General features: G+C 39.4%; 1 protein-coding gene across 1 annotated transcript in view; it reads left to right on the top strand.

The window, feature by feature from the left end:
* The first annotated feature begins 378 nt into the window (after positions 1–378).
* The window catches only part of LOC150084538 (trypsin-1-like), a 119867-nt gene continuing 98924 nt past the window's right edge, over positions 379–21321 (top strand). The window contains exon 1 of the mRNA XM_090375301.1: positions 379–492. Coding sequence (XP_090231427.1) covers positions 408–492 — 85 coding nt within the window. The 5' untranslated portion in view covers positions 379–407. The remainder of the gene's footprint in view (positions 493–21321) is intronic.

The following is a 21321-nucleotide window of genomic DNA, read 5'->3' as shown; positions in this document are numbered from 1 at the left end:
ACTAATGTCTGTTTTGTTTTTATAGCTAATATAGTATAGCTGATTTTTCTTGTAATATGACAAACCAGATCTTCGATGTTGTCCCCTGCTATTTGGGCTGTTACTGCAGCTTTAACTCCTTTCCGACCTCCCCTCCCCTCCCCTCTTCTCCCATCCCATGTGGGAGGTTGGGAAACTACACGGGGTTGTAGTGTTATTGTTTAAGCAGGTCAATGGGTCATACCGCAGTGCATAATTCCAGCTAGTCTGTAGGATTGGTAGCTACTTTAGATAACCCACATTCACCGCTTGCGGGACCACCCCTGCACCCCCTTGTGATTGTCGAGCGTGACTTTAAACAGCAGCGGCCACAGTGCAGCCAGCGTCAGTCTGTGAAACTGCACGTGACGCAGCATAGTCCTGTTATCATGTTACTTTCATTTGTCAATTTTTCGGTGCGTATCTGGGTATGGATGTGGGTTTTCTTTGTATTTACACTTGGAGAACCTGAAGGTAAGCCATTATTTGTATTCTCTTAAATGTCTGATGTTGTATTATATTATATATTATTTTGGGTGGCATTTAGAAAATTTGTATTGACTACTTCTATTTTTTAAAACAGAAGTAAAATAAGTACAGCAGAAAAACAATTTCGCGCTTTGTTTATGCATTTTTTTTAAAAACATGTCGTGTGTGTACATTTAAAATAAACGTATTATGGTTGAAAGACGGTGGTTCAAAGAACCAGGTCTCCACAAATATAAATAAAAAGTTTGAAGATAAGTTTATTGTTTGGAATGTTGATCTATTCATTATCTAATATAGAATACAGCCTGTCCTGTTTAAATCACAGGATCTCTGTTGATTAGCAAATAAGCTGCATTCCCATAGAAAATTAACCAGGAAGTCAACTTTGTAATATTTTATGATGATTCGCTAGATTTTTATTTTTATCGAGAGAAAGAAACATCTGCAGCGAAACAACGGTGGTAAAATATCAGTACTGTATTTTGTTTATAATTCTGCAATAAATGGGTTTTCATTCACGTGTTTAAAATATTTAATAGCTTCTTACCACGTGATACCACATGAGTATCTAGGTGATTAGGTAATGCAGGATTACATTAATATTTTATTTTATTATTTTTTAACTTCCTAAAGATTTTCGCATTCCCAAGTAAAGTGTCCTGAATAGACACAATTGGGAGCTATTGCTGTGCTGGGATTAATGCTGATGTATGACTCATCCTTCTTTTGCCTCTGGGATTCTTGTTACTGAGAAATAAATCTTGTTTGTGAAAGAACTGTCTTCTACGTAGGGAGAAGATTCTTCCGCCTAACCAAAACTAAATTCATTACAGCATGCGGTACTTGATACCAAGAAATTAGTTAAGTTCAACGTAAAGAACTTTTATATTTTCTGTTGAATTTTTAGAACATTTCCTAGGTTATTGTTAGACTTTATTTTTAAAGGAAGAACTGAAAGTAGACGATAACATGCGAAGCCCTTAGTTTGCAGAAAGATGATTTCTCAAATAACAACCTTCTGTTTTAACATTTAAACTCATTTGCCCCAAGTTATACAGTATAAGCCCGGTGGTTAGGCGCGAGGATGCATAAGTACACGGGCCTTGAGTGACGAGTTCAAGCCCCTGATTGCTGAATAAGGTGCTGTTTCTTGTATTCTCCTTATCTTCTGAATACCTCTGACCATGTGGTTGTCCTGGAGTATAAATAGAAAATGTATTTATTTTATGTAGCTTTCTACCCGACTAACATGCGTGCGTACCAACCCGTGAACTCGCGCTTACATAAATAGATAATTACATAATTACTACGTTATAAAAACCTTTGACCAAAGCAGTCGATACACAAAAATATTTCCTAAAATAACGACCATGCCGTGCATTAATCTTCATTGCTTTCAATCGGTTGGACTTGATTCATTGTGGTTAGTGTTACCCATGCGCCATAAAAAAAATTAAATGAACAAAGCTTTAAATCGGCGACAGTACAATAAATTACTTGTATAATCAGTGTACACTAGCTAAGTTTCAATTTGCAACCAATTTTGCGCCGACTTAGTAGAAAGTCAGGCCGCTATATAGTGGACCTTAAAAAAGGACCTTCAAATTAAAAGTATTTCGCATAAAATTTTTTTCATTCCCACTGCTATCAATGCGTGGATGATGTTTTACATTTTTTTTTTTTTTTTTTTTTTTTTTTTTTTTAAATTAGGCGACTGCTCTAACAGTCTGCAGCTGTTATTGAATTTTGCCCTAAGTGACTTTCTTCTTCCGTCTTCATCTCAGTGCAACAAAAAAACTGCAAAGTCCAAGCAAGACCGTGAGTTTATGGTTGGGGTACAAGTGGAGTTATATTAGGTTTTCCCCCATCAACGATTAACTCTTGCTTTCAAGGAGGCAATTTTCTTAAATCTGGGCAAACGCCTGCTTTGCACGCTTCCTCCCAGCGTCAGAATTCTGGACATGTATAAACCATAAAATGTCCAGAAATCCATTTAATTTTATATCTCAGAGAATCAGTGATAGAAATGGTAATTAGCTGTCATTATTGTAATTTATATTTCCCATTAATCTAAGGTCACATTGCTCTATGTATTAGGTTTATAAGGGTGGGTTTACAGCCGATTTTTTTGTTGTAGGGTAAGGGTGGCGAACTGCGTGCCAATATTGGCTAAATCTTTTTAGAAAACTACCCTTCGCGTGCTCCTCGGAAGGTGATATTCAAGACGGTCACACAACTTTGTCACTCCGACTTCAAACAAATCACTGCATGAATACAGCTATTTACTGAATGATGTGACGTCGCTACATGCCTGGCAGATAGAACTGGCGTGCGCTGGTGGATTCCTGAAGTGTTTCGAAGTTTGAAAATTTTTTGGGATACTGAATTTCGCGTGCCCAAAAAAATTGGGCACTTGTGCCATGGGTTTGCCATCCTGCTGTACGGGATAAATGACTACGATTCAGTTTTATAATAAATTAAATTCTAAATTTACTTGTTCTTAATCTGTGTTTAAAATCATTAGTTGAGACTACTGAACGATATAGGCCTACCATACTCAGATACGATCTCAGAATAAACGTTATTCTTCCATTTTCCTACCTACTTTTACTTATGAGGAGATTAAATTTTTCATTTTTCCCATGAAAATACTAATGCCCACTTGCAGATCTGATAGAATGTTTATTTTAAAATTTTATTTTTATATTTTATTTATTATTTTGGTACGGGATTTTATGTTTTTGGGTGATGTCTTTGTGTTGGCTTCTTTCTCTTTTAATTCTTCTCCTGGTATGGGAGAGGGGTGAAACTGTGGTTCACTTCGCTGAACAATGCAAGCTATTTGAGTGCTTGCGCGCAGCACCCATTGTCATTACCACATCCATCCGTCCGCGTGTAACAACTGGATTAGAGTGGATATTCACTGAATTTTATATTCAGCGTTTTAGAAAAATCTGCCAAGTCATCGGAAATTTTATTAAAATCTGACCAACAGGAATTTAGCAACCCCCCACCCCCAAATGTCGAATTCTTAGTACATAAAGGTTTCGGTTGATTGCCATTACTAGGTAACATCTGATCGACATACCATTTTCAGTATATGTTCTGTTTGGCTTTGGTAACGTTTCAGGATTAATTCCTATTCACAGCCCTCTTCCACGCCCACATACCAAAATCTACATTATTTTTGGGTGTTCCACAGTTACTTGAAGGGAAAACATTGGATCTACATATTTTAAGTGAATGTTTAAGTCCAATTCAGATTTCATATATACAAAAATGTTGCGATAAACTTAGAACAGCTCTGTCCTTCTCAAAATTTTTGGACCTATTTAGAATATTCTGCTTGACCCTTTTACAGAATATGCCAAAACTAAAACTGCTAGCAACAAATGCACTCTATGGCTAACCAGCACGTAGAAATGAGATCACGTGTTGAGGTGCCAGTGCACACCTTGTTCATTATACAAGTAGATATTTTCAGCCCCTGATGCACGATTATTTCATAATCTAATGCCACTGAATGTAACACAAGGGTGCACATTACCTAATGATTGTTACTGTTTTCACTAATCAGAGGCGGACTGGCCATAAGACCTGACGCCATCCGTAGCCAGATGGGCAGGAGCAGCACACGCTTTTTGATTAGACTGGGGTTCGAGCCTGTGAGCCACCAAATATGGAGGATGCGGAAAGGTCAGGGAATGACTACTGCATATCCCCAGAGCAATATGGCCTTAGTTGCTAATGCTCCTAAAAACCAGACAACAATCATAAGACTTACTGGGAAAACCTCAGTCGGCCGGGGGCTGCACATCGATGTATGCTGCCTGTGATTTTCAACATCATACTCTAACCTCCAATACATGCTATTTGTTGACTAATATGAAAACTAAATTCACAAAAATCATAAGAAAAATATGGATCTTCCTTATCCACAGTAATATACGAGTCAAGTTGTTTGGGAAAGTTTTTTTTTTTTGTTTGCCTGTTCAACAGTCACATCAACCTTGTTTGATAAAAGCAGCACCGCCAGGTTGCTATTGCAGCTAGTGGCTATACACATCCTCATACAAAGTAGTATGACTGTGGCCACTGTGTGGTTATGACAAGCACTATTTCTTGGTACAGTATGCGTGAGAGGTGGTTGTATAGGTTTTACTGACACCACTGTATTGTGAAATGTTAATCTCTTTAGCTCTTAATTCACATTAATTGGATCACCTGTGTATTTGAGAAGTTATATAGGCTTAGACCTGAAAACTTTAAAATTTGATTTAATTTAGCAGTTGATATGTACAGTTAGTGTGATATGCAAGTGCATACTTTGAAATAAATATAGGTACGTTACGTACTTATATTAATAAAAATAATTAAATGTAATTTTATTTAAAAATCCTTAAATTAGTGATTGATAATTACTCTAGTTATTTGTAATCCCCCCCCCCACAATACGACCATACTCACCAGTATGAGGCTACTACAAGTTCTCCCTAGTAAGAATTTTTGACCCAGTCCGCCTCTGTCTAATATTGAATGGATTGAGTAAGTTCAGTGCTGGTTGCATTCTTTCACTTGCCCAGACTACACACAAGAGGGAGCATAACTTCAAATTCAGGAAGGACGGTTGCAGGACAGATGTGTGGAGGTTTGACTTCAGCCAGCGGGTGGTTGATTGTTGAAAGAAACTTCCATTTGGTGTTGTGGAAGTTCCCAATTTGAATAAAATAAATAAACTAGACCAATTATTGGATGAGATGGCTAACCAGCATGGTAATAACTAGCATTAGCATTAGTAGAGGCATATGATGCAAGAAAGCAAGCTTATTCAGCATCAGCCAAAAAAAAAAAAAAAAACTCTCCCATTTCACCCCTCCGTTCGTTCGAAATACCTGTCCAGTTGAGCTTTAAATTTGTTTAGGCTATCAACTTCAACAACAAGTGATGGAAGTCGGTTCCACCAACCAACCACCCGCTGGCCAAAGGCAAATTTCCGCACATCTATCCGACATCCGTCCTTCCTCAATTTGAATTTATGCCCTCTGAGGTGATTATTCTGAGAAAGATGAAGAATCCCATTGGCATTGAGCATGCTCAAACCATTCAAAGCCTTATACACCTCTATCAGATCACCTCGCCGGTGCCTAGTCTCCAGACTCTGTAATTTGCAAAACTTAAGCCTTTCTTCGTAAGAGCAACCCTTTGTTCCATTTACTAATCTTGTTGCCCTTCTCTGTACCCGTTCCAGCAGCTCTACATCCTTCTTGAAATGAGGCCTCCAGACCTGTATACAGTACTCAAGATGTGGCCTAACCATTGCCTTATACAAGGGAATAATCACCTCCTTATCCCTGCTAGAAAAATTCCTGTATATCATTGACAAGACACCATGAGCTACTCTTGCAGCTCGTCTGCACTGCTCAGAGAACTTCATATCTGCCTGCACAATTACCCCCAGGTCCTTTTCATTCTCCACCACTGTCAGTGTAGTACCGCAGAGTTGATACATTGCTCTGGGGTTACTGTTACCCATATGTAGTACTTTACATTTGTCAATGTTAAACTTCATTTGCCACCTCTCAGCCCATCTGTTCAACCTTTCCAGATCCTGTTGCAGCAGCATAGCGTCAGTAGTGTCCTTAACGACCCTGCCAACCTTTGTATCATCTGCAAACTTAGACATTAAACTTGATATCCCATCATCAATATCATTCATAAACACCGAAAACAACAATGGACCCAACACTGAACCTTGAGGAACTCCACTAATAACATTAGTCCACGTTGAGCAGTGTCCATTGATTACCACTCTGTCTTCTGCCACTCAACCATCCCCTTATCCATAGCAGCAATTTGCCTCCAATGCCACACTGCTCCAATTTGTGCAGCAGTCTTCCATGTGCAACAGTATCAAAAGCCTTTCTAAGATCCAAATATATAATATCAAAGTTATTCCCTGCATCCAGTTCTTTTGTGACTACATCATAGTATCCAATCAAATTGGTCAGGCAAGACCTGCCCTTAACAAAACCATGCTGCGTCTGAGCTATAACTGAATTCTTGTCTAGATGATCCTGCAGTGCTTCTTTAACCAGTGCCTCCATTATTTTACCTGGAACAGAAGTTAAACTAACAGGTCTATAATTACCTGTGTCAGCCTTTGATCCTCCTTTGTGAATTGGGGTTACATTTGCACATCTCCAGTCTATGGGTACCTCCCCTGAGTCCAAAGAAGCTCTCATAATTATGGCTAGGGGTTTGCATACTTCCTTTGCTGCCTCCTTTAATATAACTGGATAGATCCCATCCACCCCAGGTGCCTTTTTTATGTTTATCCTCAACAATCTCTCCTCTACTTTCCTCTCAGTTATTACAAAATCATCCAGCTCACTGCCAATGTTTACTTTACCTACATCATTCTCCTTCCTGAATAACTCCTCATGCGTGAATGTAGATGCAAAATACTCGTTTAGATTGTTAGCCACCTGAGCAGGATCCTCAACTGTTGAACCATCAATATCCAGTGGACCAATCTGATTCATCCCTTTCCTTCTCGAGTTCAAGTATGTAAAGAACTCCTTTCTGTTTTTCTTTGCATCCTTTGCCAAGGATTTTTCGTAGTCTGGCTTTGCCTGCCTAATCTCCTTTGTGACTTGGTTACAGACCAACTTATATCTATCATAGGCTTCCATGTCACCCATTAATTTGTATGTATCCCATGCATTTTTCTTCTCTGCCACATGTCTCATTAGTCCATCTGACAATCATTTAGGCCTAAACCTTGAACAATATTTCTTAGTTGGTATGTAATGCCTGGTAGCCACCAAGATTAGTTCCTTGAATGCTTCCCATTTTGAGTTTGCTGTTGGTAACATCATCAGCTGGTCCCACTGTATAGAATTTAAATACTGTCTCAGACCATCATAGTCGCCTTTACGAAAACAAAAACCCTTCCCTTTACCTCTGATGGTAGTTACCTCCTTGAGTAAATCCCACTTCAACACACTGTGATCACTGCCACCTAGTGGTTCATTTATCTGCAGGTTCTTAATGCATGAAGAATCACTACTGATAATCAGATCAAGAGTATTGCTCCCTCTTGTTGCCTCACGAACATGCTGATGTAGAAAACAATCATCCAATAAATCCACAAAAGCCTTGCTAGTGTGCGAGTGACCAACCCACAAATTCCAGTCAATATCTGGGAAATTAAAATCTCCCATTATAAGACTCTCTGATTTACTGGCCCACTCTATTTCCCTGTACAATATATTATTATACTCATCAGAGTCATTAGGCCTATAGCACACTCCTACTCTCAATTTTGATTTCCCTATGCTTATGTCACACCAAACTGACTCGACACTGCCCTGTCCATCGATGTCAACTGGCTTCACTTCCTTTGACTTTATGTGTTTCTTAATTAATAGCATAACCCCTCCTCCCCTCCTGTCCTGTCTGTCCTTTCTATATACATTGTATTCCCCAAATTCCAGTTCCGCATTACTTATATCTGTGTGACACCACGTCTCTGATATCCCAACAATATCTGCCTTTGATGTTTTGAGCAATACCTCAAATTCATCAAATTTATTTACCAAACTCCTAGCATTGGTGTACACGCAGGTATACATGCACCTGTTTCTATTCTTAGCTACCCTAACACAACCCATGTGTTTACTTGTAACGCAATGACTACCAGCAGTCTCTGAAATATCCTGCATCTTGTTTTTCAGACTTCTGCTCATTTGAATAGAAGCAGTGCAAGAATCACTTCCACCTCTGCCAGTGGCTACTGTTAATCTATTAGTCCTTGTATCCCCCCCAACTAGCAGTTTTCCGACCCACCTAACACTGCCTCGACAGCATCAGCAAAAATTCTTGCACCCTTTCTATTTAAGTGTATCCCATCCCTGTAGAAGCAATCTCTCCTCTTAACAAGTACAGTCCAGGCTGAAAAAAATTCTACCCCTTGAGCCTTGCACAATCCCTCCAGGGCCGAATTGATCGACAAGGCTCTCATCATATACTCCCTCCTATCGTGTCTGGGCAGAATTGCAGACACTTTCAAGTTCAACCCTAATTCACTGCTTTTTTTCAACAGTGACCTGTACTTGCTAAGTAATTCCGCCGGTCGCCTACTCTTAATATCATTAGTGCCAACGTGTACAACTATATCACCTTTTGTGCCCTTAAAAGATGATATCCGCTCTACAACGTCATCAACCTTTGCCCCTGGCAGACATACCCTGGTCCTATTCCACCTATCCTTTTTACAAAGCATGTTCCCCGTTTCCCTGACAATAGTCACCAACAACTACTAGTTCCTGTGGGACCAGCGCATTCTGCCTAGGGGGCTGCCCCTGTGTTGCCTGATGACCAAGTGCAAGCTCTGGCGTTGATGTGGGCAGCTGAGAGCTTGATGGGCCCCTCAATTTATTTCCTTCGAGGGCATCCACCCTGTCCTTCAAGGTCTCATAAAGGCCCATAACAACGCTGAGTTGTAGCCTGATTTCCTTGCACTCCTTACATCGTGCACACACAAAGACATCCCCCTTGGCAGTATCATGTCCCGTACCCGACTGCTCCGCAAACATCAAGCAAACAGTGCATTTTAATAGACTGTGATTCAGAGGGCAACTGCCCCCCTCAGTTCTCCCCTGAGCCACAGCACTCCCATTAGCTTGAGCCTTTTGCTTTGCTGCTCTGGTCAGAGTCATGATTCCAATTTAATTCAATAAAATTTAAAACAAAAATTAAATCCTTAAGTTATATCCCAAAACAGTTATATATATATTTTTTTTTTTTTTTTTTTTTTTGCAAAAATTTTGCAATTGATAGAGGTTTTTCTCTACCTGTTCTAAAGAAATCTAGTCCGTGTTTTGTTGAGGGAGTAAGCCAGTACACATCAAATCATTTCTTGTATCTGAGGAAACTTATACATTTTTCTTTTTTTTCAACATCTTTCCAATTATTCAAAATGTGCATGTTGCGTAACATTTTCACACGTACAAAATGTAGTACAGCCTCTATAATACTTCTTTTGAAAATAACATTTGTTATATTCCGACTCTATAAAATGCTTGCCCTTGACTTTTATTTATAGTCATCACAAAAGCCAGCTGAATAGGAAACTGCTGTCTCTTAAACGAGAATGGCAAAGTCGAATCAGATGAAGTCAAATCTACATGCAGTAAGAGTACTCGTTTTCCTTTAGCTTCTCCTGTTATTATTTCTAGACCAAACAATTTTGATGCATAACTTTGACTGTAAGTCTCGTATCATTGATCAATCCTGAAATTGCCATATTCTGCAGTAAAATAAAATGATCCTCTACTTTTTCACACTTAAAATTTAAGGCTTGACAATGAACACACCTTTCACTAAGTAAGCCAAAACCTTTTGGATCCTTAAATGCACATTTCAGACCAATCCTGGATGCATTTGCAGGAGCATGAAAACGTGCATTTCTTCTTTGCTGCAAGGTATGTTCAACACAACCAGTCAGAGTAGCATGGTGTCATAGCAGGGCTAAGGTAGGCAGGTGCTAGCAGACAAAACCGGCTCATTCCTTAAAATAAAACTATTTAGAATTTTTATATTTTACCATTTTTCTCTGCACCTAGGAAGAAATATCTTCAATTTGAGATCACTTTCAGCCCAATCAGTTAGGCTTATCATTCACAATGGCCATCTCAAGAAAACAGCTTTGGTATTAATATATAGATAATAATATTTAAATAACATACAAACACAGGGCGGCATTTGTTTCAACATTCGCACCAGGGTTCAAATTTGCATTATAAAGTCTAAAACCCTGCATATTAGCTTAGCCATCTGCTACTTGTTTGGTGTGGCCTGGGTTGATTCTCATTGATGACTTGTATCAGTAGGTAGCTAGAATAAGGCAGAAGGTATAGAGCTTTCCCCCTGAGTTATTCAGGTTTTTACCATTTGTACAACATGCAACTTGCTCCTGAACATGCATTTCTGTACAGGGGCAGTCCTACGATTTTTAAAATGTGGGAGGAGGGGAATAAAGAGTGTTGAGGAAAACTGAATCACAAACCAAGCCGGCCGTGGTTCTTAATCTTACTTGTAAATTGTGAACCATACAATCTTAATTTCGCCTATAAATTGCGAACTCAATGATATGAGCTTTCTCGGTAAATTGCAAACTGCAGTCTAAGAATAGTAATTGTTTAGAAATGGTATGAATATTTTCAAAGTGAAATATGTACATCTCGGGCATTGTATTGTTGAAAAATTAAAATGCAAACTCCCAGTTAAGTCTGCCAAAAGACTTTTTTTTACTGGGAATTTGCTTTTTAACCTTATTTATTCTTTCAGATTATTGCAATCAGCACAAGACAAAGAAGAATATTTGATATAAACAAAATGAGCAAAAAATTCTATTAAATCGAAAGTTGTTCAAATTTGAGCTTTGGACGAGTATGATGCAAACTTCACAACAGCTGGCCTCCTTTAGTAATGAAATTCTTCCTCTTTAGTAATGAAAAAAAATTTCTGACAATTTTTTAGCATAGTGTTACATTTTCTGTATTTTGTGGGGTCATTTATGCTCTTAAATTTGAATAAAATTTTGTGTCTGAAACTGTGTCAGAACTTCTACAGAGTAACAAAGTTGGCAATGAAGTGAGAATGAAATGACTTGTGTATCTATGTGGGTGTTCTGCCTACTTTTTAGGGGGAATCAGAACAGTCTGTCGATATATAGTTTTCTACCAAATAATTAGCTAGTTAGATGACTTCTGAATGTTGTGGTTGAAATTCAGCTAAATCAATTGCAAAACATTCCCCAGCTGCTCCGTGTGCCAGATGATAAACTGAATTAGTATCTCAACCATGAAGTATTTCACGTTTTTGTTTTATTTGCTTAAGCCAAACTTTTGTATTTTGCTGTACCACACTTAGACTAAATGAAATGTGCATCCAAGCAGGCTGTATAGCATTTGGTATTACTGTTTCAAAGTCAGTTATGGTTACACCTGCTGCCAAAATGCAATTCAAGTTAGAACATTTCTTGAGTAGTACAAACAACATTTAATGTTGTTTCTCTTTTGTCAGTCAGCAAACAAAATGTGATGGCGATATTCATTCATTTTCATTTTATTACATATGCTTCACCCCTGAACAGCCTTCAGCTAGGAGGGTGCCTATATACATTATAAGTTAGAGAGCAAACATAGAAATCGTACATCTAAAGTGAGCAAATAAAGCAGATACAAATATATACAGTGACACAAGCAAAAGACAGAGGCATATAAACACATACGTGTCCTAATATATGCATTTACAGCTAATACATCTGTACATACAAAACACACATCGATTTAAAACAAATTAATTCATCAGTAAAGTAGAGTTCATGGGAGATTCCATCCTGAAGGAGATAATAAGGAAACTTCTACAGTTGTATGTGGTGGTACATATCCTGTATCTTCTCAGATCTGTACGCTTTCTCATCACAGAACTTGTGGGGATCAATCTTCAGGGTGTTGTACATTTCGAGGATGTTAGACGGAAAACATCTTCTAAGCATAGTTAAATTCTGTACTAAGCTTCTTAGGGGAATCCATGAACTATTGCAAAGGACGCGGGAAAGCCTAGGGCCTGCAACAAGATTATGGACATTTGGAGCGTCGAAGCGATCGCTGAGGAGTTGGCAGAGATTACGCAGATTTCCTGTGATGAGCAACTGATTCCAAGGGGTGCAACCAAGGTTAGCATACATGACTGATCTCGAGATGGTGAAAGGGTGGCCATTAACACGGTTCAACCACCTTAAAATCCAGTATTCGATACCCATGAATTTTTTGATGTTAGTGAGGGAAGCAGAGGACCAGATCGTCGAGGCATACATGGGAATCGGGACAAGACATGTTTGTATGTAGTGAGTGGCAAGTTTTTGGTTGTTTACACCAGTAAGTTCCTGTCTTATCGCCCACATTGCTGACAGAGTTTTTGCTTTAGTGTTGGCGAAGTGCTGTTGGAAGGTCAGGCCTTCATCCCAGGTGAGCCCTAGATCAGTGTGATGAGAAACCTTTTGGACTCTAATACCATTGATGTAGATGTCTATGTTCATCTTCTTCTTCAAGTTGGTGAATGTCATTTGTGCTGACTTGGTTGGATTTATGGATAGGCCAATATTCTCAAGATAATGGTCAAGTTCTTCTATTAGGGCAGTAGCATGGGCGGTGATTGCTTCAGATTTGTCACCGTGTTTTGACGAGATGAAGAGTTTCATATCATCTGCATAAGAGCTGCAGTCAGGATGCGTAGAGAGGAAGCGGTCCAAAGTGGCAGCAAAAAATAGTGCGGAAAGGACGCCACCTTGGGGGATTCCTCTGTAGACGACGTGGTTCGATTGGAAGGTTCTATGTTCTACTCTCAAATGCCTTTGTTTGAGAATGGAAACGATGACTTTCAATAAGCCTCCCTGTATTCTGAAATGCCTTTCAAGTATTGTCATCAAGGAATTGATTGAGACATCGAAAGCAGATTTAATGTCTAAAAATACTACATCAATCTGTTCTTTGGCGTTCAGAGTCGTTTGGATCCGAAATAGGGTGTCCATTAGATTAGTCACAGTTGATCTCTTTGGAATTACAGTGTGTAAATATGGTGGTCTTTTATGGAAAAAATGCATAACAAGAATTGGCAGCAGAGTCTTCTCGAACAATTTCAGTAAATTGCAGCTTATAGAGATGGGACGAAAATCCTTCTTGTCTTTCGGATGTTTGACTTTAGGCACTGGTTTTACAATATAATGTTTCCATATTTCAGGGATAATTCCAGTGTGTAGGGTTTCTCTAAATATGTGTAGCAAGACCTCGATGATGAATGGACTGCTTACTTTCATGATGAAGAGGGGGAACATATCGGGGCCAGAAGTGGATTTATTTGGGAGACTATTTAATGCCTGAATTACATTTTCTTTGGTTATGGTGATTTCTGTTAGTAGAGGTCTGATATCAAGATTGGATCCGGATGGAGTCATGTTATTCATGTAATTTACCAGCCAACTGGTATTGTCTGGTGCGAGAGAGTTATACTTTAAATTAGGATCTGGAGAGATTCCGAAGGTACTGTTCGCCCATTCCCTAAATAAGGTTTCGTCCATGGTGAAGCTGGTATTCTTGTTGTTGTTGACTCTTTTAGACTGTTTAAGCTTTTTAGAAATTGCAAAGTTGTACTCTTGACATTTGTGCTTTAAGAAACAGGCTCGTTCTTTTTTGTAAGCGATGTAGTCTTCAGCGGTTCTGGTTTTCTGCCATTTTCTGCAAGCCTTTTGTTTTCTTACAAACACAACCTTCATATTGTTGTTAAACCACCAGTTAGATCGATGTGAGATCCGAATCTCCCTAGATGCACCAACACAAGCTATTTGAAATAATTCATCAGCCAGGATGGAAGCAGCTTCAGGCCCTGACTTTTCTAACAGGCAGTTCCATTTATACGTAGTGAGGATTATTTCTTGCTTAATGAACTTGTTTGAAAAGACTCTTCTCGTATGCAGCGGGCCACATCCTTCAACCAAGGTATTAGAGAGGTCGGAACAGGCATAGAATTCACAATCTAACGGTTGATGATCTGATTTGAAGAAGAAGGTTGGTTCGATAAGTTCTGCATGAAGTGTGTTGTGAAAAATGAGGTCGAGCTGCTGATTTCCGTGTGTTGGGGGAGTTTGAAGCGGATGAAGGTCGAGCATATGTAACATTTTTTTTCTAGAGAAGACCGAGCCGTTGAGTACCTTGGCAGGGGCATGTTGAAGTCCCCTACGAGAATAGTAGGGACGTTGGGTGGAGATTGGTAGTAATCCAGGTCGCTAATTCCGTTCTAACCTCTAGGGTGTGTTCTGGAGGGAGGTAGACAGTGCAAACCTGTATTCTAATTTCGTCGAGGTCAAGGATTACAGAGATGGCTTCAAAGTTTTCGGAAATACTTGAGTTGGTCCTATGTCGAGAAAAGGAATTTTTATAGATGATTGCAACTCCACCACCGCGGCGAATGGCGCGTCCATTAACTTGAGCAGCATAGTTCAAAGGGAGGCAAAGAGTGTCAATACATCTATTGTGGTTCATCCAGGTCTCCATTAAACAAATAATATCGTACTCTGCAGTAAGGAGAATAGATTGAAGTGTATGTAGTTTGCAACTTATGCCTCTTATGTTATGAATGTAGCATCTGATAGTTACAGATGTGGGTGTGGATAGGACACTCCGTAATTGCTATACCTGAGTATTATTATGTCCCCTCTGGAGCACGCTAGATTTTCTGTCTTCAAAAGGTTTAATTAGAGTATTTGGTGGCCATGGGTCCAAGCTTATTAGCGGTTGGCAGGGATCAGCTGGCTTTGACACAATGAAAGAGGCATAAGATGCGTGCCGCGTACGTAGTTGTCTAACATCTACTCTGATGGAGTATTCCTTCCAATACATTTCTGTGATTGCCTGAGTAGTGGTTTTTGGATTTAATCTCGACACAAAGATTTGGTCCCGAGTCAGTACAGCCGTTATATTGTAGTTATATGCTGGGCAAGTCTTTCGTTGATTGGGTTTCGGATGATTTTTTATGATACCCTTTTCATTAATGTTTGTTAGAGATGGAGGGAAATACGATAGTGCTGGGATTAAGAGGTTGGTTCTCTTCATGGGTGCCGTTTGGGTTGTCTCTACCTTTGGGTCGGACGCCAGTTGGGCTGATAGCGGTAACATCGGCATAAGACCGCCAAAACGACTGTTTTTGCTGTGGCGGGTTTAGGCAGCAGCAGCCGACAACCTCATTGACTGTATCTACTGAATTAGTACCAGCAAGTGTTACACCCCTTATCTTCTGAGTATCCTTTTTCAATGTATATTCTGTTGTCTTTTTTTTTTTTACTGTATGAATTTCAGATGAGGGGTTTTTATGCGTTGAAATGCAGCTCTGAGAGGAAACGGTTGTACTGTTATGCGGATGCTTATCGTTTTTTTTTTTTTTTCTTGTTCGAAGGTGACAAAACATTCTTCAGCTTGCTGTATGTGTCCACTTGTTGCTGAGATCATCACTGGGAACTGTTTGCTACAAGTGGATACTGGTACTCTCTCTGACTCTGGTGTGACACTGCTATCAGTGACCCGTTGTTGGGTTTCTGTTGAGATAGCGTCTGAATCATGATATTCATTATCCCGTTGTTTGTACTTGCCATATGCTGTCCTTTCAGGTCTCAGTGTATATTCTGATAAATGGGGATTCATGATGAATTGCTTGAGGGTGAATAGCTCTTGAGAGATTTCTGTATTTTGTGCTCGAAGTATTTGGTTTTCGTCAATCAAAACCGCTAGATTTTCGTGAACGTTCTTCAGATTCAGGGCTATACTTTCTATTGCTGCTGAGAGTTGTTCAGGGGCTTTTCTTGCGTTCTGAACATCCGTACTTGCCATTAGCAGTGCATGACTGATCTCAGCATTGCTTGTACTTTCAGTTTGCATACTTTTATTCAGAGAACGTGTACTGATTTCCTGATTGTCAGAGGCCCGATAGGACTCTAGATCTAAGTAATCTTGAGTGCTCAGAGGAAATTGTGTAAAATTATTATCTTCATCCAGCGATTCATTTGTTTCTTCATTCATTTTTGAAGCTATTTCTAACGTGTGGTCACTCTTAGGAGTATCGGCATTTTCAGGGTGTTTATTTTGTGGTTCTTAAATGAGAGCTTCATCTGGCGCCTTACAGGAAACTATTTGTTTCGTATTTTCTTTACACTGATCGCAAATAAATAGCCATCTTTTAGCTTTGGGCAATTTAGTAAGGTTTATCTTGATACAAGAATTACAGATCAGCCCGAGGCATTTAATGCATTTAATAATCGTTTCTTCATTATTTCCACAAATTTTACATATTAATAGACCCGGAATGATTTCTTGCTGATCCATAATGTGGACTTAATATTCAATTCTGTATAGTTTTGAAATTGTTCTGCTACCTTTAGTGCACTTTTAAACTTTCTAGTACTTTCAGTGATTAAGAGATTATTGTGCCACCTGTGGGGTGGTACATTGTTTGACCATTATTGCTTGCGGCATTATCTTAAGATTATTTGGAGCACTCGTCTTACTTCTTAGTTGCCTACCTACGTAGGCAGCATTTACACGTGGTGAATTCCAAGGGGTTTATCCCGACAGCGATATATCCTGAAAGTTCTTGTTGTTGGTAATTAATGTGCCCAGCTCAGAGAACTTCCTATTTTCATCTTAAAATACAAATAATATATTACCTGTGTAAATCCAGTATTTAAGTGATGTATCCTCTTGTTCAACTCACAATGATGAATCCAACCATACTAAATAATAAGTTAAACTTTACGGAAAAGTTAGTAGAAATACCTGAAAACGAAGAGCACTAAAATCAGGCGACTACACTAGCTAGCGCAAGTGAAATGTGTTCATCTCAAGAATGTGAAAGCGAAACATCTGTACTGAAAACTTTGTATTACTGTAATGTTCCATCCATGTAATCCTTGATACATTTGCACAAACACTGAATATTTTATCTGCAAGAAAACATCACCATCCCTAACTTTTTTTTTTTTTTTTTTTTTTTTTTTTAAATCAGAAATGAATAAAAAGCGTTTCTCATTCAATGCCACTAAGTTTTTAGTTCATCCAAATTGGCCAAAACATTCTCTAGACTGTCTGGTAATGGGATTGTTTATTTTTTCTAGGATTAGGTTTTAACAAATGCAAGCAGTGTCATTTTCTGTGTAGTCCCAAGCCTTTCCATTGTCTGTTGTGTAATAACCTTTTCTCTTTGCACTGTAGCTAACTAGTTTTCTCTTTGTTGCTTTTACTAGTTATTTTTCATATGTTCAGTGCCGCTTTGAGTGATTACATCTCCATTGTGCAATGTAAATACTTTAGCACTACTCAATTTTGCAGTGCACAGTCAGTCAAAATTATTTTATTTTTTTTTTTATAATTTTATTTCATTGTGTGAAATTGTATATAGCAGTAAATCTCTTCATATTTTTTCAGACACCGTTAGAATCACTTGCTATTCATATCCCTATTGTCTTTTGCTGTGAATATCTCAGCATGTAACGATTAGTGCAGTGGAATAGTAAGGTTTTAATTGTGACAAATAAGTAGTTTGAAGGTTCTAATCACTTGTTGGGCCTATATTTCTTGTGTATAGCTAAGAAATTTTTCTTTTTAGTAAGGGTATAACTAATTTAACAATGTTGATCGTAGCGGCGTAGCATAGCATATATCTTGAACTTGATAGTGTAAGGCAGTGGTTCCCAATCAGGGTGCCTCGGCATATTGGTGTGCCATGACCCTTTTCAAGTGTTCTGCAAGATTAGGAAAAATCCTGTTGAGTTCAATGGCAATCACTATTTTGGTGTGCCGTTAATATTCGCCTTTTAACTTAGTGGGACTTGAGTGACAAAAGATTGGGAACCACTGGTGTAAGGTATAATGTAAAACTGGATAGCGTAATATGTATCACTGTATTTAGGAATCTATTAGCTAAGTGTAGTATTATCCATTAATGAAATTTAATAATTTTCATTGTTAATCAATTAAATTGTATTTAAACGGAAATCATGCCGCAGACTACAGGAGCAAAACAACGAGCACAAAGCAGCGGTAGTGCTGGGGCTTGGGGGAGAACCAAAGAGGACGATTCTCCAACACATTACAGTCTAAAAAAATGTGCAACTTGTGAAATATTTGCAGACATTTTTGGAACAGGACATGAGACAGCCAAGGGAGATGTTTTGTGTGTGCTAGGTTCAGTGTGTTGAGAAATTAGGTGCCAACTCGGCATTCTGATTTTCGTTTGGGAGTTTGAAGAGTAAGGTAATGCCCTCAAAGGAATTAAAATGGGGGTTCCATCAAGCTGTTAGCTGCCCAACTCAATGCCAAAACTTGCACTTGTGCATCAGACAACACAGTGGCAGTCTCCAAGGCAGAATGCACTGGTTCCACAGGAGCTAGTTATGGTCAGTGACTTTATTATCAGGAAAATGGGAAATATGTTCTGCAAGAAGGATAGGTGGAATAAGACCAGGGTAGGTATGCCAGATGGCAAAAGAAAATGCTGTTGCAGAGCAGATATCATCTATTAAGGGCACAAAAGGTGATATTGTTGTACACATTGGCACTAACGATATTAAGAGTAAGATATCTGAGGAGTTACCGAACAACTACAAGGCAATGTTGGGAAAAAGTCTCCAGTTAGGATTGAATTTGAAAGTGTCTAATTCTGCCCAGACATGATAGGAGTGAGTATGTGTTGAGAACGGCCTCCTTAGCCGAGTGGTCAGGGGCCGGGAGTGCAGTAGCACACGCTCTTTGAGTAGACCGGGGTTCAAGCCCCTGACTGCTGAATACGGTCGCTCTGCCAACCCGCACTGGACCAGCGTGGCAGATTATGGTCCATTTCCCTCACATGAATTGTTGAGGAGGCTTCCATCCTGCAGTGGGTTGATATTGGCTGCACTTTACTTTTTTATGTGTTGAGAGGCTTGTCAATCAAATCGGCCCTGGAAAGAATGTGCAAGGCTCATGCGGTAGAATTTTTTTTTTTTTTTTTTTTCAGCATGGTCTGTGCTTGTTAACAGGAGAGACTATTCTTACAGGGATGGGATACATTTGAGATACGAGATACATATGGGATATGAGGCATTGATAGGTGGGTCAAAAAACTGCTAGCTTGGGAGGAAACAAAAGACTAATAGTTTAAGTAGAGCCACAGCTATTGTGAAAGCAATTCTTGCACTTACTATGGGTGCATACAGCAGCCAGGAAAGCAAGGTGTCTAGAATTTCAGGCCCAGCCATGAGTCATCATGGAACAAACAAATACATGGGCTGTGGTAGGGTAATTAAGAGTAGAAATATTTGCATGTACTCTAATGCTAGTAGCATTGTAACGTTGGATCGAAGTATCATTTTCATCATGTTAGTAAGGTTTCAGAATTAATTACTTCAAATTCAAGTAATTCTTCAATTACTTGAATAATTTAATCATCAAATGCAGGCATTGTAGGAATAGTGGAAATATGGTGTCACTCAGACCTAAGTGATGCTGAATGTGAATATGGGGAGTACAATATATACAGGAAGAACAGACAGGAGAGGTGGTGTTATGCTCTTAGTGGGTGTGTGATGATTATAACAAAGAAATAGTAGGCCGGCCAGAAAATCAGAATGTCACACAATGGGGTATTTTAACTTTCCAGATGTTGAATGGGATTTGTGGGTTGGTCATTCACACATTAGCAAGACTTGTAGACTTCTTGGATTATTGGTTTCTGTAGCAGATCTTAGACAACAAGAGGAAAGAATACTCTTGATATGGTTAACAGCACTGATTCTTCATGTATTACAAATCTGCAGGTAAAAGATCCAGTGTACACTGAAAGGACACAATTCATGGGATACCTAGTTCCTGCTGACTGGGCTGGCTGGGTGGGTAAAGTGCCTGCCTGGCAACCCAAAGGTTGCAGGTTAGAATCCCAGCTTGGATCAAAGTACTGCAAAAATCTTGGGAGATACATTATGGCCACAGAAGCCGATGCGCCAACAACTAACTAAAAAAAAAAAAAAACCTGGTTCCTGGACATCACGATGCTGTCACCCCTCCTTCTAGTGGACAAACCCACCACTAGGCCGGTATATAGGTACCCTGCATCACTGCATTCACGTAGACTGTAATTCAATGTCAGTATGAATAAACTCACACCTTGTCACCTTTTTTTTTTTTGGTGGTACAGCATAGGCTTCCTTGCACTATGTGGCTGGTAATATTAATAATAGTCGACAAAGAAAAGGCTACAGACTGATTGTCTGTCAGTCCATCCTTGAAAAATGAGGCAAAAGATATTTTTAATCTTGACGAGACAGGTTTATTTTATAATTTGCTGGCAAACAAAAACATTTGCTGTTTGAGGAGAGTCTTGTCATGGTGGAAAATTAAGTAAACAAAGACTCGCTGTTCTGTTATGCTGCAATTCAGCTGTGGTTCAGGGGAGAACTGAGGGGGGCAGTTGCCCTCTGAATCACAGTCTATTAAAATGCACTGTTTGCTTGATGTTTGCGGAGCAGTCGGGTACGGACATGATACTGCCAAGGGGGATGTCTTTGTGTGTGCACGATGTAAGGAGTGCAAGGAAATCAGGTGACAACTCAGCGTTGTTATGGGCCTTTATGAGACCTTGAAGGACAGGGTGGATGCCCTCGAAGGAAATAAATTGAGGGGCCCATCAAGCTCTCAGCTGCCCACATCAACGCCAGAGCTTGCACTTGGTCATCAGGCAACACAGGGGCAGCCCCCTAGGCAGAATGCGCTGGTCCCACAGGAACTAGTAATTGTTGGTGACTCTATTGTCAGGGAAACGGGGAACATGCTTTGTAAAAAGGATAGGTGGAATAGGACCAGGGTATGTCTGCCAGGGGCAAAGGTTGATGACGTTGTAGAGCGGATATCATCTTTTAAGGGCATAAAAGGTGATATAGTTGTACACGTTGGCACTAAGGATATTAAGAGTAGGAGACCGGCGGAATTACTTAGCAAGTACAGGTCACTGTTGAAAAAAAGCCGTGAATTAGGGTTGAACTTGAAAGTGTCTGCAATTCTGCCCAGACACGATAGGAGGGAGTATATGATGAGAGCCTTGTCGATCAATTCGGCCCTGGAGGGATTGTGCAAGGCTCAAGGGGTAGAATTTTTTTCAGCCTGGACTGTACTTGTTAACAGGAGAGATTGCTTCTACAGGGATGGGATACACTTAAATAGAAAGGGTGCA

The sequence above is a fragment of the Mastigoproctus giganteus genome, chromosome 6 (assembly GCF_048544385.1).
Source record: "Mastigoproctus giganteus isolate SK-2022 chromosome 6, ASM4854438v1, whole genome shotgun sequence".
Classification (NCBI taxonomy): Eukaryota; Metazoa; Arthropoda; class Arachnida; order Uropygi; family Thelyphonidae; genus Mastigoproctus; species Mastigoproctus giganteus.
The sequence above is the reverse complement of the archived record's forward strand: the minus strand, read 5'-3'. Positions and strand labels throughout refer to the sequence as shown.